Here is a 16,090-nt window from a genome sequence, read left to right as displayed (position 1 = left end):
AGAATAAATAAAAATACAATAAATAGCTAAATAAACATCAGTACTGTATGTTCAGTATCAGTCAGTTGCTGACCATTTCAATAAAGAATACATTACAATTATAGCTAAATAAAAATCTATACTGTATGTTTAGTATCAGTCAAATGCTGACCATTTAAATAAAGAATAAATTCAAATAAAATAAATAGCTAAATAAACATCAGTAGTACTGTTTAGTATCAGTCAAATGCTGACCATTTAATTAAAGAATAAATAAAATAAAATAAATAGCTAAATATACATCAGTAGCATTGTTTAGTATCAGTCAAATGCTGACCATTTTAATACTGCCAGTCAATTAGGGGCAGGTTGTAAAACAAGAAGCATTTACACCTGCCGAGTCAAGAGATAAACAGTGGCAGCGGTGTTATACCGTATTCGCTATACAAGTTCAGGGGAAACTTTCAACGGTGGAAAACCAGACTTTTAAATATTACATTTTGTAAATGCAATGACTGGAATTCTTCGGTTGAAGGGGGTACCAAACTGCGAATCCTGAACAAAACAGTTTGGTGAATACATGTTTACTCATTAGCTTCCGCTCAGCTGACAAGTTATGAAAGTAGCTACATGCTTAGCTTGTTGTCAAGGAGAATAAAAGACGGACGTTGTTTATTTACTTTCCAGCATTGCATCTCACCAACAAAGTAACAATGTAGCGTGAAATCAACACTCAACAGAAACAATCCACCACCGCACCGTTGTCTGCTTAGCTGCAAAAATTGATCTGATGTTTACCTTTTTATCTGCTACGTTATTGACTGCGTTACTGACAAACTATAGCTGGCTAACAGCAAACAGATGTGATAAACATGAGTGACATGGGACAGGGTTAATGTTATATTAGTTATATTGAAAAGGGCAAATGATGGGGTCATTGTTTATTAACTGTCCAGTATGTATTTCACAAACTAGTTAGCAACTTACCGTGAAGACACCGCTTAACTCCGCACTGTCTGCAGAACCACTGTCAGCTCAGCTCTGTAAATAGTGGAGTCGGAGCGTGCTCTGCTGGACAAACTACGTTATGACACCAATTCTAAATCACCCAAAGCATTGTTTTCTGCATTATATGTTCTGAAAAAAAAAAAAAAAAAAAGTTTTCATATCTGCGCATATCGGAAAACATGTATGCAGATACTGATATATCTGTGAAAGAATAATATCGGGCACTAGTGACAGAACACGAAGAATGCGAAACGGCAAAAAACAAGAATGTGAAAGTGGAGATTTATGGTAAATAATAAGAGAATTTTCATTTTTGGGTGAACTATTACTTTAAAGACAAGCGGTCTTAAAAATTGCAATGTTAATTGTACGACAAGACACAACAGCCACAGAAATCAGTATGATGCTTGTGTATGTGGGCCAACAATTAAAATATAGTGCAAGCAAAATGCAAAAAGTCATCCTGTGTGAACAACTCATATTTTAATGTCCTCTTCTACATCAATGCTTTGGGTCACTCTGAAAAATATTTTTTCAGATGAATTCATTTTTCAAATGATTTTGAGTGTGCTATTGATGGACAAGTCTGTGTTTGTTTTTTATTTACGGAACTCTGGTTCTCTTCAGACTCCAGTGATTCGCAGTCAGACGGCAGCTAGTCCGGCTCCGCCACCTCACATCCTGTATAACCCCACACAACATCTTATCACGTACACTGGCTTCTGCCCATCTGGACAAACTCTACCGTCTTACCCCAGTTACCCCTTACCCATGCAGGTGAGCACTGTCAGCTACTCAACTTACTCCAGTTATCATACATGGTGAAGATCGGGGCTAGTTGTCACACAGGAAAGTTGTCTCAGGGATAATATCTCAGAAAAGATAAGATTTGGAGTCAAAAGTCCAATTGTGCAAATGTGTTTTCTCTTGCAGAGGTTTGTTATGTTGGTTTCAAACACCTAGTTTAAAACTGTTACACATTAGAATCATTTTTGTGAATTCTACACTCCAAAGTATTTTTTTATCATTATAGTTTTGTTATAGCTCGTGTTAACAAGCAAACATAAATTAAGTCACACTGGCATACATTCAGAAAAGGGTAAACTGTATTATGAAGGGAGATTTTTGAAATGTGTTCTTAGCACCAAGTCAGGTCAGGGAATGTTGTCAATGTGTTGTCACAACTGTCATAAATTTATACAATTTATCAATAACAATATTTGTTGGCCAAAACAATGATTTTATATTTTTGTATGTTCTCTTTTCCATTTGTATAGTTTGTATAGTTTCATGAGTGGTTTTGTGCCTTGTACTTTTTAAATCTAGATGAAAAGCCTGTAATAGTCTGTTTAATGCAGGTGTAGATTTAAAGAGCGGTGTAGATTTTGTTTTGGTGGTGATTGGGGGGTTGACAGGAGGGCATGTCTCCCCCACCCCCCCATGTTAAGATGAAACTTATGCAACTATTTAATGGCAGGTTGGATTGTGACAACTTACCCTATAAAGTGTGATAACATGCCCTGGTATAGGATCCTGCACAAAAACAAAATGTTCAATAGCTTTTTATTTTTATTAATTCTTACTTTTTTCATTACAAATCACATTATCAGCATAACTATTTGAGTGAAAAGTTGAACTGAAACATGAATTTGAGAAAGTTCTGTCTCTTTTGCTTTAATGACAGCATGAACAAAACCTGCATGATTTGAGAATGCTCCAAAGAGCTTCTTGTGTGTCCAGCTGTACAAGAGTTCACACGATTAATGACACTTATAATTGATTAGTGTGGAATCTGATATATATATATATATATATATATATTTATGTAACATTCCTTTGTAGAGGTTAACCTATAGTGGGTTTGGCCAATACTGAAAACTAAGGCTTATAGCCGATTAATTGGCAGTTAGTTTTTAAAATCTATAATATGAATGAAAACTTTCCACTCAATGTAAAACAGTGCTGAACTTTAGTAAGTATCGCTTTCCATGGCGATACTTCAAAAAATTTCTCCCACACTGGACCTTCTTCAAAGCCTTTGTCATCTGGAATTAATGAAACTCAAGTCTTGTCTTTTTTAATGGCATTTTAGAATGGCATTTTCTGTATTATATATATCCATGTGCCTTCATATGAACACATTGTACATTATATCAGTGTGCTCTCTCATAAACATCAAGTTTATATTTCAGATGTATAAATTTGACCATGCTATTATGTTTCTTTTGAACATAACTACACAATAACAATGTAAGTTTGGAAAACTTTATAGTCAAAAAACCATAAAACAGAAAGCAAAAAAGCAAAAAGTCAGGCAGCATTTTCACATTAGGTTGACATTAACATGAAATTGATTTATTACTGATGATTAACTTATTAATCTACTTCAACACAAAACCTCTTTGGAGCGCTCAAGTTTATAACCTGACTTGAACAAATTGGACACCCCACAATCCCAGAAAAATAACAGAACTGCACGTATTCACAAGTGACTATTTTTATTCAAAATGCCAAATTAAGAGGAAAGGTAAGCAATTTACATTCTTGACTTTGGAACATTGTTCTAACCATTCAAACAGCTAATTAGTGTCCTCTTCCCCCTTGTTGGCAATGCACTTCTCCAGTGCAGCGATTAGTTATAACCAAATTAATTATCAAACCACTTCTGATTGTCTTAAGTGACTGATTTATTGTACCATGACTATATACAATAATAACTTGTACTCTATACATACCTTGGATTTTTCTGTTGATGTTTCAGACACGTTTGAAGCGTCCATCTCTATAAATGGCCTAATCACGTTGCGAAACAAACTCCACATGGAATCAGTCAAATATCCTTGGCTGCAGCTTGCAGAATGGGTCTACATGTGTCACCCTGCCCATAACTTACTCTCATTGGCTCTGTCATCTTTTATTTGTGTACATGATAGGAGATGTGTTTTTTTTTTTATATTAACATTTTATTGATTCAAAAAACAGGATTGAAGAAACAGAACATACACACACACAATCAAATTATATCAAATTATATGTCCCTCCTCCTGGACCCAATTTTTTATGTATTTATCCCCTATATTAATGACCGCCCCATCGCCTAAAATACAGAGTCTGGGGCAAAATGAAATTTGAGTGCCCAATACGTCACACATAAAACTCTGAACCCTCAACCAAAATTCTTGGATCTTAACACACCACCAAAAAACATTGGTTGTGTCCCCGTTTTCTGATTGGCATCACCAGCAGGTGAGCGTGTCTTTAAGACCAAGCCTATACAATCCAATAGAATCGATGTAAAATCTTAAATTGCATAAGGCGCACCCTTGCATCTCTAGATGTAGACTTGACGTTTTTTAGAATCTTAGCCCACACTCCCTCCTCCAATACCAAGTTTAAATCTTTCTCCCATCATCTCTTGAAAGAAGTTGAAGCTCCGTCCCCAAGACTCTGAATTAGCAGGGAGTAATACACTGATGCCTCATGACCTTTTCCAAAGGCAGTAAGCACCACTTCCAGAGTGTCTGCCGCTTTAGGGGAGGGTGTATGCTACTCCCAAAAATAGTACAGAGCAGTTGGCGCAGTTGTAAATATCTAAAGAATTGAGACCTGGGGATCCCAAAATGTTGAACTATATTTTCAAAGGATCTTAACACTCCACTCTCGTATAGGTCACAGAGCGTATTAATCTCCCTCACAATCCACTCTGTCCAGCAGATGACCCAAATGTCTGAGACCGAATGCATAATAATAAAACAAAATCTTGGGTAGGCCTAGCCCACCTTTGTAAATCGGCCTATGTAACTTACTGAAGTGTAATCTGGGACATTTACCATTCCAAATGAAGGACTTCGCTATACTCTCAAATTGCTTGAAATAAGAGAGGGGGACATCTATAGGGAGTGACTGTAACAGGTAGTTGAACTTTGGAATACAATTCATTTTAATACCATTAACCTTCCCAATCATAGATTAATGTGATGAAGCCCACCTGCCCACATCGCTCGAAAAACTTTTTATTAAAGGGTCAAAATTAACTCTAACTAAATCACACAAATTTGCTGGGAATAAAATACCCAAATACTTAATGCCCTGTTTGGGCCATTGGAAGGCACCCGGCTGAAAAGCCATTACTGGGCAGTACATTGTCAGAGTCAAAGCTTCGGATTTAGACCAATTAACTCTGTATCCTGAGAACTTAGAAAAGGAATTATTAATTCTGTGGAGGCAAGGCATAGAGCTAGTAGGGTCGGAGACGAATAATAAAATAAAATATCATCTGCGTAAAGCAAAAGCTTATGCGCCACACCTCCTGCCATCACCCCTGGAAAATCACCCTCCTTTCTTATCATGGCTGCTAATGGTTCCAGGGCAAGACAGAACAATAATGGGGAAAGAGGGCAACCCTGCCAGGTGCCCCTATCCAGAGTAAAATAATCTGAAATTAATCCATTTGTTTGTACTGCAGCTACTGGGTGTCTATAAAGTAACTTAACCCATCCAATAAACGTATTCCCGAACCCATACCTTTCCAAAATCTTAAAAAGATAATCCCATTCTACCATATCAATTGCCTTTTCGGCGTCAAGTGAGATGGCAGCGACTGGAGTCTGATCATTCGCCACTGACCACATGATATTGATGAAACTCCTAATGTTATCAAAAGAGCTACAGCCCCAAATAAACCCCACCTGATCTATATGTATAAGAGGTGTCATAACTTCTTAATCGGTTAGCCAGAATTTTTGACAATATTTTAACGTCTAGCTGGATCAGTGAAATTGGATGGTAACTCTTACACTCGCTTGGATCTTTGTCCTTTTTAAGAATCAGACTGATCTGGGCTTGTGTCATGGTTGGTGGAAGCTTTCCATTCTTTAATGATTCCATATAAACTTCTAGCAAAAGTGGAGCCAGTTCTGTAGCATAAGATCTAAAAATTCAGTAGCAAAGCTGTCTGGCCCCAGAGCCTTGCCTGTAGGCAAGGCCTTAATTACCTCACCAAGCTAATCCAAGGTTATCTCAGAATCAAGAGAATTTTTTGCTCAGCTGACAGTTTAGGAAGTTCTAATGGTTCCACAGTTTCTAATGTCCTCTTCAGTAGACGAAGATGTGGAACTATAAAGATCAATATAGAACTCTTTAAAAGCATTATTAATATCGGTGGCTGAGGTTAATATTTCACAACTAGTAGATTTCACTGAGGGAATGGTACAAAAAGACTCTCTCTGTTTTATTTATATATATATATAGAGCCAGAAGCTTCCCTGCTTTGACTGTCTTGCCCTGAATAGCCAAAATTCCACCTTCCGTTACAAAATAGTATTATATCTGTATTTCAATTGGGTCAATTCTCTGAGGCCATTAGACGATATTCGGTGCTTCAACTCTGCCTCGGCACTTTTAATATTCCCTTCCAATTCCATGAGTTCTTGTGCTTTGGATTTTTTGGTGAAAGCGGCATACTGTATAATCCGGCCCCTAAGAACCACTTTAAGTGCTTTTGACATATAAGGAAAAATAGACTGTGTGTCAAAGACAAGATTATAAAGACCACATTACAATATTAGTGCAACAATCAAACCCCGAACATCCCCTAGAACAAAACAAAAAAACAGAAAAAAGAAAAATGTGCGCATTAACCCCGTGCATGACAGCGCCAACTGGCGTCCATCCCTCCAAACTCAAACAGTCCATGCACACCTATGAGAGCCCCTGCAACAACCTTGCCGTCGGATTGCTTAATTCCAGTGTTTCTATACACATTTTGTGAGACAGAATTATACAGCAAAAGATAATCTATAAAACAAACTCCAGCCAATAGGCAGAATACACACGAAGAGCTTGTAGCTTCATTCATAAAACTGACCTGACACAAAACTGACACATCAGTAAACTTTGCCTCCATGGCACTGATCGATTGACGTATGACAGCAAGATCCTCCAAGTCAGCAATGACCTTCGTCAGCATTGCCGACATGTTCAGCATCTCTCGCCACATTTCCTGCATCTCTCCAACCAAATCGACTCCCAGGCCTGCGGCCTGCTCAGGGGTGTCAGCTTGAGCATGTAAGTGTCTTTTAATGTCTCCAGAGGATTTTGAATTCTTTGACATGTTGTCCTCCTAGAACAGTTATGGAACAGAGTGTATCGAATCTCACCGGTTTATGTCATAAAAGGTATTAAAACTAGCAAAGTGCACAGAGCTCACTGTTCACCTGCCCGATGACTCCTGGAGAGATGTGTAGCCCAATAATTTTTATTATAGCACTGCAGCTCGTAAGTGATATGAAATTGTGTTGTACCTCATAGTTTATTGCAAACAAATGCAGTAGGAGTCGGACTGAGCAGTCTGTTGTTGTTTCAGTCGTGTTGAAAGCAGAGGGCAAAATTACTAATCCTACTATGGCGAAGATTCAACTCTAATGCGGTCGTAGTCAGTATTGAAATAAATTAGCAAGATAATTTATATTTTAGTGCTATTGAGTGACTTTGTGTTGTACCTCATGTGTCATTTCAAACAAATGTAGTAGGACTGAGTCGCATGGACTGATTAACAAATTGTGTTGATGTGTCTGCTGTCATTCAAATCTGTAAATCTAACAAGCCTTCATTATAACGCATGGTTAGAGAAATGAATTAAATGAATTATAAAATATGTAAAAAAAATTAGCTCCAAAAATTTGTGCTCCATTATCTCATTGGCCTAAAATGTACTTTCTAATTGACATGCACACAGAAACGGTATGAGGTATCTCGCTATGGGAAAAGCCTCAGGTGTGATAGACAAGTGAAGCACCAATTACACCCCATCTGTCCGAAGGGCAGACCAATCACAGCTATAATAAGTGGTGGTGGCATAGTGGACTAAAGCACTGAACTGGTAAGCAGAAAGTTGTTGGTTCGATCCCCACAGCCACCACCATTGTGTACTTGAGCAAGGCACTTAACTCCAGGTTGCTCCAGGGGGATTGTCCCTGTACTAAGGGCACTGTAAGTTGCTTTAGATAAAAGCATCTGCCAAATGCATAAATGTAAATGTAATAAGGAGCCCATCCCCTTCCTATATAAACTGCTGTGAAGCCCTAAAACGGCATTAAAAAGCATGCTGTTCCCCTGTGTAATGCAAGATGCTTGGTGAGATACCTCACTCTGTTTTCAGAGAACCGGGGTTACGCGAGTAACCTAACATTCTCTTTCAAACATTTGCTCGGTATCTCACTATGGGAAAGATGTGGCCAACTCCCATATTGCCCTGTTTGGTGGCCTGAAGCCACCAAACAAACCCGGAAATAATGAAAGATAACCTCTCATTTCTCCAAAATACCAACCTCAAGAACTGCATGAGATGGTGCAGTGACATCCAGCCAGTAAAATCTGATAAAAGTAAGTGGAGAAGCCCAACTTTCCGTCACACAAATATCCTCAACAGATATCCCCCTGAACAATGCCCACGAGGTAGCCATACCCCTCGTAGAATCAGCACTTAAGCCCACAGGGGGTTGAAAACCCACAGATTTATAAGCCAACCAATCACTTCCACCATCCAATGGGAAAGACGCTGAGAAGTGATGGGCTATCCACTATGCTGAGTAGCCCATGAAACGAATAGTTGTTAATTTTTCCTAAATTATCTTGTCCTGTTTATATATAGACACAAAGCTTAAACTGGACATAGACAATGCAATTCTTTTCCTATGATGACAAAAGGAGGGCAGTAAACTGCAGGGCAGTGCAGTTATACGACGACTCCCTTACCTTAGGAACAAAAGCCGAGTTAGGCAGCAGCGTAACCTTACTACCATCTGAGTTAAAGCTCACACATGCCGGGTCAAGGCATGTAACTTGCCCACTTGCTTAGCCGAGACCAAAGTGAGGCGTAAAATAGTTTTTAAAGTTAAGAACTTAATATGAACACTCTCCAGAGATTCAAAAGGGGACTAAGTCAGAGCATTCAGTCCCATGGACAGGTCCCATGACGGGATTAATTGTTTTGACACTGGTCTCAAATGCCTCACTCCTTTCATAAAGTGGCATATTAGAGGGTGCCGCCCAACCAAACCCCATCAAAGCCCACATGGCAAGATGAAATAGCGGCCAGGTAGAACTTAATAGTGGAAAATGCTTTACCACAATCCATAAGACTCTGAAAAAACAAAAAACAGAGTATGTCACTCACCGCACACTGAAAAGGAATAACTCCCCTTCGGGCGCACCAATCCTTGAACACACGCCACTTAAGACCATATAGAGGAGTGTGTAGACGGAGCTCTAGTGCTCTGGATAGTGTTTAAAACTTCCAGTGGAAGTCCAAGCGCATTCAAATTTAACCTTTCATGGGCCAGACCCAAAGATTGACCCGTTCCGGGTGGGGATGAAATATCTGTCTGTTTGCTTGTGACAGAAGGTCCCTGCGTAAAGGAAGGGGTCAGTGTTCCTCCTGTAAAAGTTGAAAAATCTCCACCAACCATAACCTCCCCAGCCAATGAGGGGCTATTAGAAGGAGAGACAATCCGCCTTCTATTACCCTGCTTAGGGTGGGAGAAATTAGACTCAGATGTGGGAACGCATATAGCAGCATGTCCGGCCATGGGTGTGCTATTGCATCCTCAACCAAAGGCACATTTTCATATTTGAGAGAGAAAAACAGCAGACACTGTGTGACTGTTTGCAAGGCGAAGATATCTACGGAGGCCCTGCCATACCTCTCCCAAATCTGGCTGACCACTTGCGGGTGAAGCATCCATTATCCTTACAACGAATTGCCACTTGAGAGAAGGTCTGCTCCTACATTCAGTACCCCTGGGACATGAGTTGTGCGTTGCATGCTGCCCCAAACACTTAGCTTGCACGATAAATTGTGAGGTTGCAATGAACGCGTCCCCTCCTGGCGCCACCACTGTAGTGTTGTCCGTCCTGACCAGGACATGACATTCTTGTAAGAACGTCAGGGAATGTTTCAGTGCTAGAAACACCGGCATCAATTCCAGAAGATTTATATGAAAGTTGCAAAGCCAGGGCGTCCAGAGCCCATTTTCCTATCTGCATTGGAACACAGCCTGACAGGGATGTGTCAGTCATTACCCCCCAATGGAGCGCCTGTCCTGAAAATGCTGGGGTCTCTCCACTGATGAAGAGCCTGCATGCATTCCGTTGATATTCTCACCCTGCGGGTGAGGTGCCAGCGGGGAAACGGGGTCTTTGCAGCAAACCACCGCTGAAAATCTCCCATCCTGAGTAAATCCAGCGGGGCCAATAACAAAGCCATCGTGCCCATAAGGCTGAGAGAGGTCCTGAAAGAAACCATACTCCCCCTTCGGAACTGGGAAAAACACTGACGAAATGCTGCCACTCTCCTTTCAAAGAGCATAGCGTGATGTGATATAGAGTCTATTCGTAGACCCAAATACTCTATTTCCTGAGACAGAATCAATTGGCTCTTGGCGTAATTGTCCCAAATTTAAGAGATGAGTTGTCAGCATCCCCGTGTCCCGTTTCGCACGCTCCCAAGAGTGTGCGCAAAGCAAAGAATCGTTCAAATAAGCAGATATCCTGAGACCTTTGTGTCTCTGCGGTGATAAAGCTGCTTCCATGCACCTGCTGAATATGCAAGGTCCAAACGGAAGAGTATCATATTCGTAAACTTCGCTCTGATAAGCAAACCATAGATATTTCCTGCCCGCCGGATAAATGCTTATGTGAAATTAAGCATCTTTGAGATCGACTGCTGTGAACCAGTCGCCAGACGAATAGAGCAAATGAGAGTTTTAAGCATGAGCATCATGAATTTGTACTTTTTTAAGTGCTTGTTTAGAGCACACAGATCCAATATCAGGCACAATCCTCCATCTTTCTCGGGAATCAGAAAATAACGGGAGGAAAAAAACCCCTCTGAGTTTTCTCCAATGGAACTCTCTGTATTGCTCTTTTTTCTAAGAGGGAGGATATTTCTGCCTCCATCACTTGAGCCAATTTCCCTTTTGCTACAGATGCTATGACCCCATTGAAAGGAGAGGGTTTTCTTGCAAACTGAAGTCTGTAACCCTTGATTACAGTCGTGAGAACCCAAGGATGCACAGAACACTCTCTCCAAGCCTCCTGGTAAAGCACGAGAGGGTTGATGGAGCTCTGGCGCCATCTGGTGGACAGAAAGAAAACGGCAGACATCTGTGTGGCTCAGAGACTGTTTTATCTCTTGGCTCATTGTTATTTTGCTTTTTCTTTGTCTCTGCACCCTCAGCTTCGAGTCTGGATGCAACAGAGTGTATTTTATTTGTGAACACAGGGGCTGAAGTGTTTTGTGACAATACACTTGGGAACTTGTTTTCTTTTTCCATACCACATGCGTGAGGCTGTATTTTGAGCATTGGGACTTGTGGTAATGCTGGCTGTGGTCCACTGAACACACCTCTTTGAACCACATTTTTGCCTGAAATCCATATCCTCTGTTTCTTTTCAGGTGGGAAAACAGCCTCGAGAGGGAACATAAGAGAACTCTAAGTGCTCTCTGTTCCTTTCCTGCAGAAACTGAATTCTAGGTGTCCCTCTTCTTTTTGATAGAAGAGTGAGCAAACCTAGATTTTGTGGCCTCCGCCGCAAATAACTGTTTTCCCCATGGTTTGCCATTTGGAGCAGCAGAGGGATGAGCCGTCTGCTCAGCGCTCTGGGGTTTGGGAGTCCTGGCTGCATTCACAAATCTCCTGTTCTGAAGCGGTTAAGCAGGTCGCGAAAGGGCAGGAGGACGTGGAGTCAGCTTACGTGGCAGACAGACATCAAAGTCCTCCCCTTCTTTCTTTTGAAGGTCGCATCTGTCTCATTGCCGCAACTGCCGGGCCAAACAAATCCTTCAAATCAACCGGAGCATCGAGAAAATCTAATTTCTCTCTGTCCCACAGGCTCAAAATATTTTGCCAGAGGGATCTCTCTCCCACAACCACGAGAGCCATTGTTCGGCCGCTGCTTTGGACCGCACCATGCGAGGTGCACAGATTAAGGTCCATTATATTACAAATATCCTCCCAAACTGCCAGATTAGGATTGCTGGAGTCCAGTTGAGTGCCCAGCTCCTCCAATAATTTGGCTTGATAGGCCATCAAGTGAAGTTGCGTCCAGTGACCTTACAGACAGATGATTTATATATCTTTTGGTAAACTGAAGCGCTGAAGCGTTCCATTTTACCGGGAAGGGGGGGGGGGGTGGGTGCTGGCAGATGAGAGAGTGGTCTGCCTGTTCAGATGCACGTGGTGAGCCACTGACTGTTCCACCGTGGGTGGATGAGAGAGCCCAAGCTCTTTCATACTACTGACATCAAGCGATGAATAACCCCTGATGGGCATGCGATGCGAGAAGGGCTTGTCCCACAAACTTCATTTCAGCTACACATGCTGGTAAAGCGAAAAGCAACTGTTTAGCTGGAGGAAGGCGAGAAGGGAGCCTTTTCACATCATAAATATCTCATTTAACTCCCGGGTCCCCAGGAGTCATTGGACAAGAGATGTTAAGCTTAGCTGCAGCACGCTTACACACCTCCATCAAGTCACAATCCACCACTGTCGACGGCAAATCACCACTCCAAGTGCTCACCGGCCTGGACACTTGGGCCGTGGACAAAATAGCATCATCCTCGTCATCGTCCAGCTCATCTTTTATTTAACCTCTAGAGGGCACCATTATATTGTTGAACCAATGAGTTCAGACTGTAGTACCCTCGGAGCGCCGACCACGGAGAAATGAAAACAAAAATAACTATCAGAAATTGTCGGTGTTGAATTTGTATGATAGCCAATAGTTAAAAAACGCAACTATCGGCCCTGGTTAATCAGTAAAACTGATATATTGGTCGACCTCTATTTCTTTGTCTTAAATTTTTTCCAGGTGAAAGTGGGATTTTAAATCCCAGAATATCAATGTGATCTCAGACTTAAGACCCTGCTGTATGTTAAATATATTCTGGGAGATAAATACAAGTTAAGCTTAATCAACAGCATTTGTGGCATTATGTTGATGACTACAAAAAATTATTTCAACTTGTTCCTCCTTTAAAAAAAAAAAAAAAGAAGCAAAAATCAAGATTACAGTTAGTCACTTGGAAGTGAATGGGGACAATTTTTGGAGGGTTTTAAGGCAGAAATATGAAGCATATAATTTTATAAAAGCACTAACATTAATTCTTTTGTTAAAACTCATGTATTATTTGAGTGTAAAGTGGTTTAAATTATTGTTTTTGTGTTTACGTTGTCACGTCCTCATTGCAATGAAGTTGTAAATTGACATGCATTTTGAAACAGTGAGTATTTCGTTTACGGATTGGCCCCATTCACTTTCACTGTAAGTGCCTCACTGTCACCCAGATTTTTGCTTCTTTTAAAGAAGGGGCAAGTCAAGATACATTTTTGTGGTAATCAATATTATGCCAAAAATGCTGAGCTTAACTTGTACTGAACCCGTATTCTTTTCCCTGAGACAACGGTCAGGTATATAGTTTGGCATCATTATACAAAAGTATTTGATGATAGAATGTCACTATTGGCCAATCACAATCAAGTATTCCAGAGAGGCATGTAACAATGTTTCAGTAGTGTCACTTCTGTGAAGATCATTTGTTTTGTTTTTTGTTTGTTTTTTTTACTAATTTATTCTTTTTAATCCTTAAGCATCTGAACAGTTACCCACCACCCACAGCAGCTCAGCTGAACACTGAAGTCTCAACCTCACCATCTGATGAAACTCAAACCTCCATTCAGACCACCACAAATCCAGCTGTACCGGCTCAATCCACGTCTCAGGATACTAGCGGATACATGCTGACCCCAAATGCACCCTCGCTCTATGCACACTCTTTAGGGCCCTTCGAGAAACCTCCACCCTATGCCTGCTAAACATCTCTGAATACAACAACAAACACCTCAAACAACACGTAATGGATCTAAAAAATTACCTCCGAAAGATTCCTTGTCTCTGTGATTGTGGAAATCCATCCTGTAGCAAATGTTGTCAATGTTGTTCTTTACTATTTACCAAAACGTTCAGTTTTGATGACCGTATTTCTTAGCTTCCATTATAACTTGGTGGGACCTTCCTACTTGATTCTCCACCTCATTGAACTCCCCTCAAAACAGACTCTACGCAAGTATGCAAACGCTTCTAGATTGCGTTCTGAAATGCAATGTGTTTGTGTACTTGCGTAGAGTGTTTATTGCCTCACAATGAAGTATCAAGATCAACAATGCAGTCTTCAAGTATGTATGTTTGACCAGTGTTGTGTTTTTAAAGTGTACTCGACAGCTGTGGACTTAAAAAGGACAGAATTCAGCATAATAATAACATATGTCTTTATTTGTTTTCAATAAGCATTTCAGTCTCTGGTTCGACACACACTGAGCGCAAATGAAAGAAATACAAAACATCTTTTCAGTGTACATTACCGATTTAAAAAAAAGAACACAAACAAACAAGGAACTAGAAAAACTATTTTAACTAAAAAATACTGAACAAAATTAAGGATGATTTTAAGCACCTACATCGAGAGGCCTGATGGTGTCTAAAGGCCTTCATTTCTGGATTAAAGGTAGTTGGATGTTTATTTTCTCTCGTCTAAAAAGCATTTTACAGTCACATATTTACATATACAGTATATTACAGCACACACTTGTTCTCAGTAGCTTGTGTTTTCTTCCTCTAATGTAAATCTCTATGTGTCAGTGAATAATACATAAATATACGTGATACAGTGTCTATGTGATGAATGTATGCACTTCGGGTTGTGCTTTTGGATGTGAGTGTGGATTGAGATTAATATTTGGGCTTTGTGGTTGTACGTGGTGTGTTTTAGTGATGTGGTTTGTTAAGGCCTTTGTGAATCCAGATTAAGCATCCCTTTGATTCAAAAGCACTTTGCATTAGTTTCATGGCAAGTCCAGCTGGCAGTTTGTTTCTGGGCTCAGACTGGTGCAAGTGAGCGTGTGTTATTGTAGTGCACTCACTAGGGGGCAGGAGTGGGAGCGGATGTCGTTGTGTTTATGTTGGGCATCATCCACGTCCAGCAGCTGTCCGTTAACTCGCACATCCATGCAGCCGGTGAAGAATGCTGAGACTGGAGTGGAAACCAGAGAAACATCTGCAGAACAAAAACAAGCACTCCGTATGTGCAGACATATCAAGACTTTACATTAAAACTGATACAGCATTAGACCCAGATTCATTGTTGGACTCTATGGATTAATTTATTTTTCATTTTTCTACAGAGCTCCTTAGAGGACATGGAGGGCATTTACTTTCTGAAATAGTTTTTCAGCGAGTTCCCTCGCAATTATTTTGGGTTCCCTCGCAATAGCATTATCCATCGCATACTACATTTAACCATGGTTTTACTATAGTTCATAATGAAGAGACAGAGATTGAAGAGAGTTTAAAGTATAGTTCAACTATGGTATTTGTAGTAAAACTACACTAACCACTAAGTTTACCATGGTTTTCCTACTGTAAACACATTTTAACTGTTATATTTGTAGTAAAACCACAGGAAAACCAAAACTATGGAAATAAAAATAATTCCCAAGAATCATGGTTACTACAGTTTTACTATAGTAACACCATGGTAAATTTGTGGTACAGTACATGTAGCTCGGTATATATTAATGATAATTCCCATAAATTAAATTCTGTACAACAAATACTAAAATGATGTATACATAATTTAAATGTAATTGTTTCTGCATTTTTCTGATTAATATAGCATATATAAAGTATATAATCAATTTTTCTTCACAGCAGTAATGAGAATTTGACTCCATTTTCATGAAAATAATGTCACAATGCTAATAATCTTAATGGTCCTAAAATAGGCTTCATTCGCTATATGCAAAATAAAAAATTACAAAGAATCTATACTGAGTATATCTGTATATGGGTGTTTCTTCAACTTTGGGCACTTTTAGCAGTGTTGATTTCTAGTAAGTTAATACAGTTACAATATTTATTTTTTTAAGTTTATTTTATTGTCTGCTAACAATGTCCAACAGTGTATGTACATGCATCACAGGAGATTAATGTCATGAAAATCTCAAATTCTGTATTGTGTTTAACAGAATTCTGTGCTGGAAATGAC

General features: G+C 39.9%; 2 protein-coding genes across 3 annotated transcripts in view; one reads left to right on the top strand and one right to left on the bottom strand.

The window, feature by feature from the left end:
* Window positions 1-13,862, top strand: part of LOC127445573 (transmembrane protein 255B-like) — a 47,603-nt gene extending 33,741 nt beyond the window's left edge. Inside the window, exons 8-9 of the mRNA XM_051705719.1 lie at window positions 1,622-1,764; window positions 13,638-13,862. Of these exons, the coding sequence (XP_051561679.1) occupies window positions 1,622-1,764; window positions 13,638-13,862 (368 nt within the window). The remainder of the gene's footprint in view (window positions 1-1,621; window positions 1,765-13,637) is intronic.
* Window positions 13,863-14,298: 436 nt separating this feature from the next.
* The window catches only part of LOC127445114 (growth arrest-specific protein 6-like), a 61,929-nt gene continuing 60,137 nt past the window's right edge, over window positions 14,299-16,090 (bottom strand). For both annotated transcript variants that reach the window (XM_051704916.1, XM_051704917.1), the window contains exon 15: window positions 14,299-15,100. In XM_051704916.1, the coding sequence (XP_051560876.1) occupies window positions 14,949-15,100 (152 nt within the window). In that variant the 3' untranslated portion in view covers window positions 14,299-14,948. The remainder of the gene's footprint in view (window positions 15,101-16,090) is intronic.

The sequence above is a fragment of the Myxocyprinus asiaticus genome, chromosome 8 (genome assembly GCF_019703515.2).
Source record: "Myxocyprinus asiaticus isolate MX2 ecotype Aquarium Trade chromosome 8, UBuf_Myxa_2, whole genome shotgun sequence".
Taxonomy (NCBI): Eukaryota; Metazoa; Chordata; class Actinopteri; order Cypriniformes; family Catostomidae; genus Myxocyprinus; species Myxocyprinus asiaticus.
The sequence above is the reverse complement of the archived record's forward strand: the minus strand, read 5'-3'. Positions and strand labels throughout refer to the sequence as shown.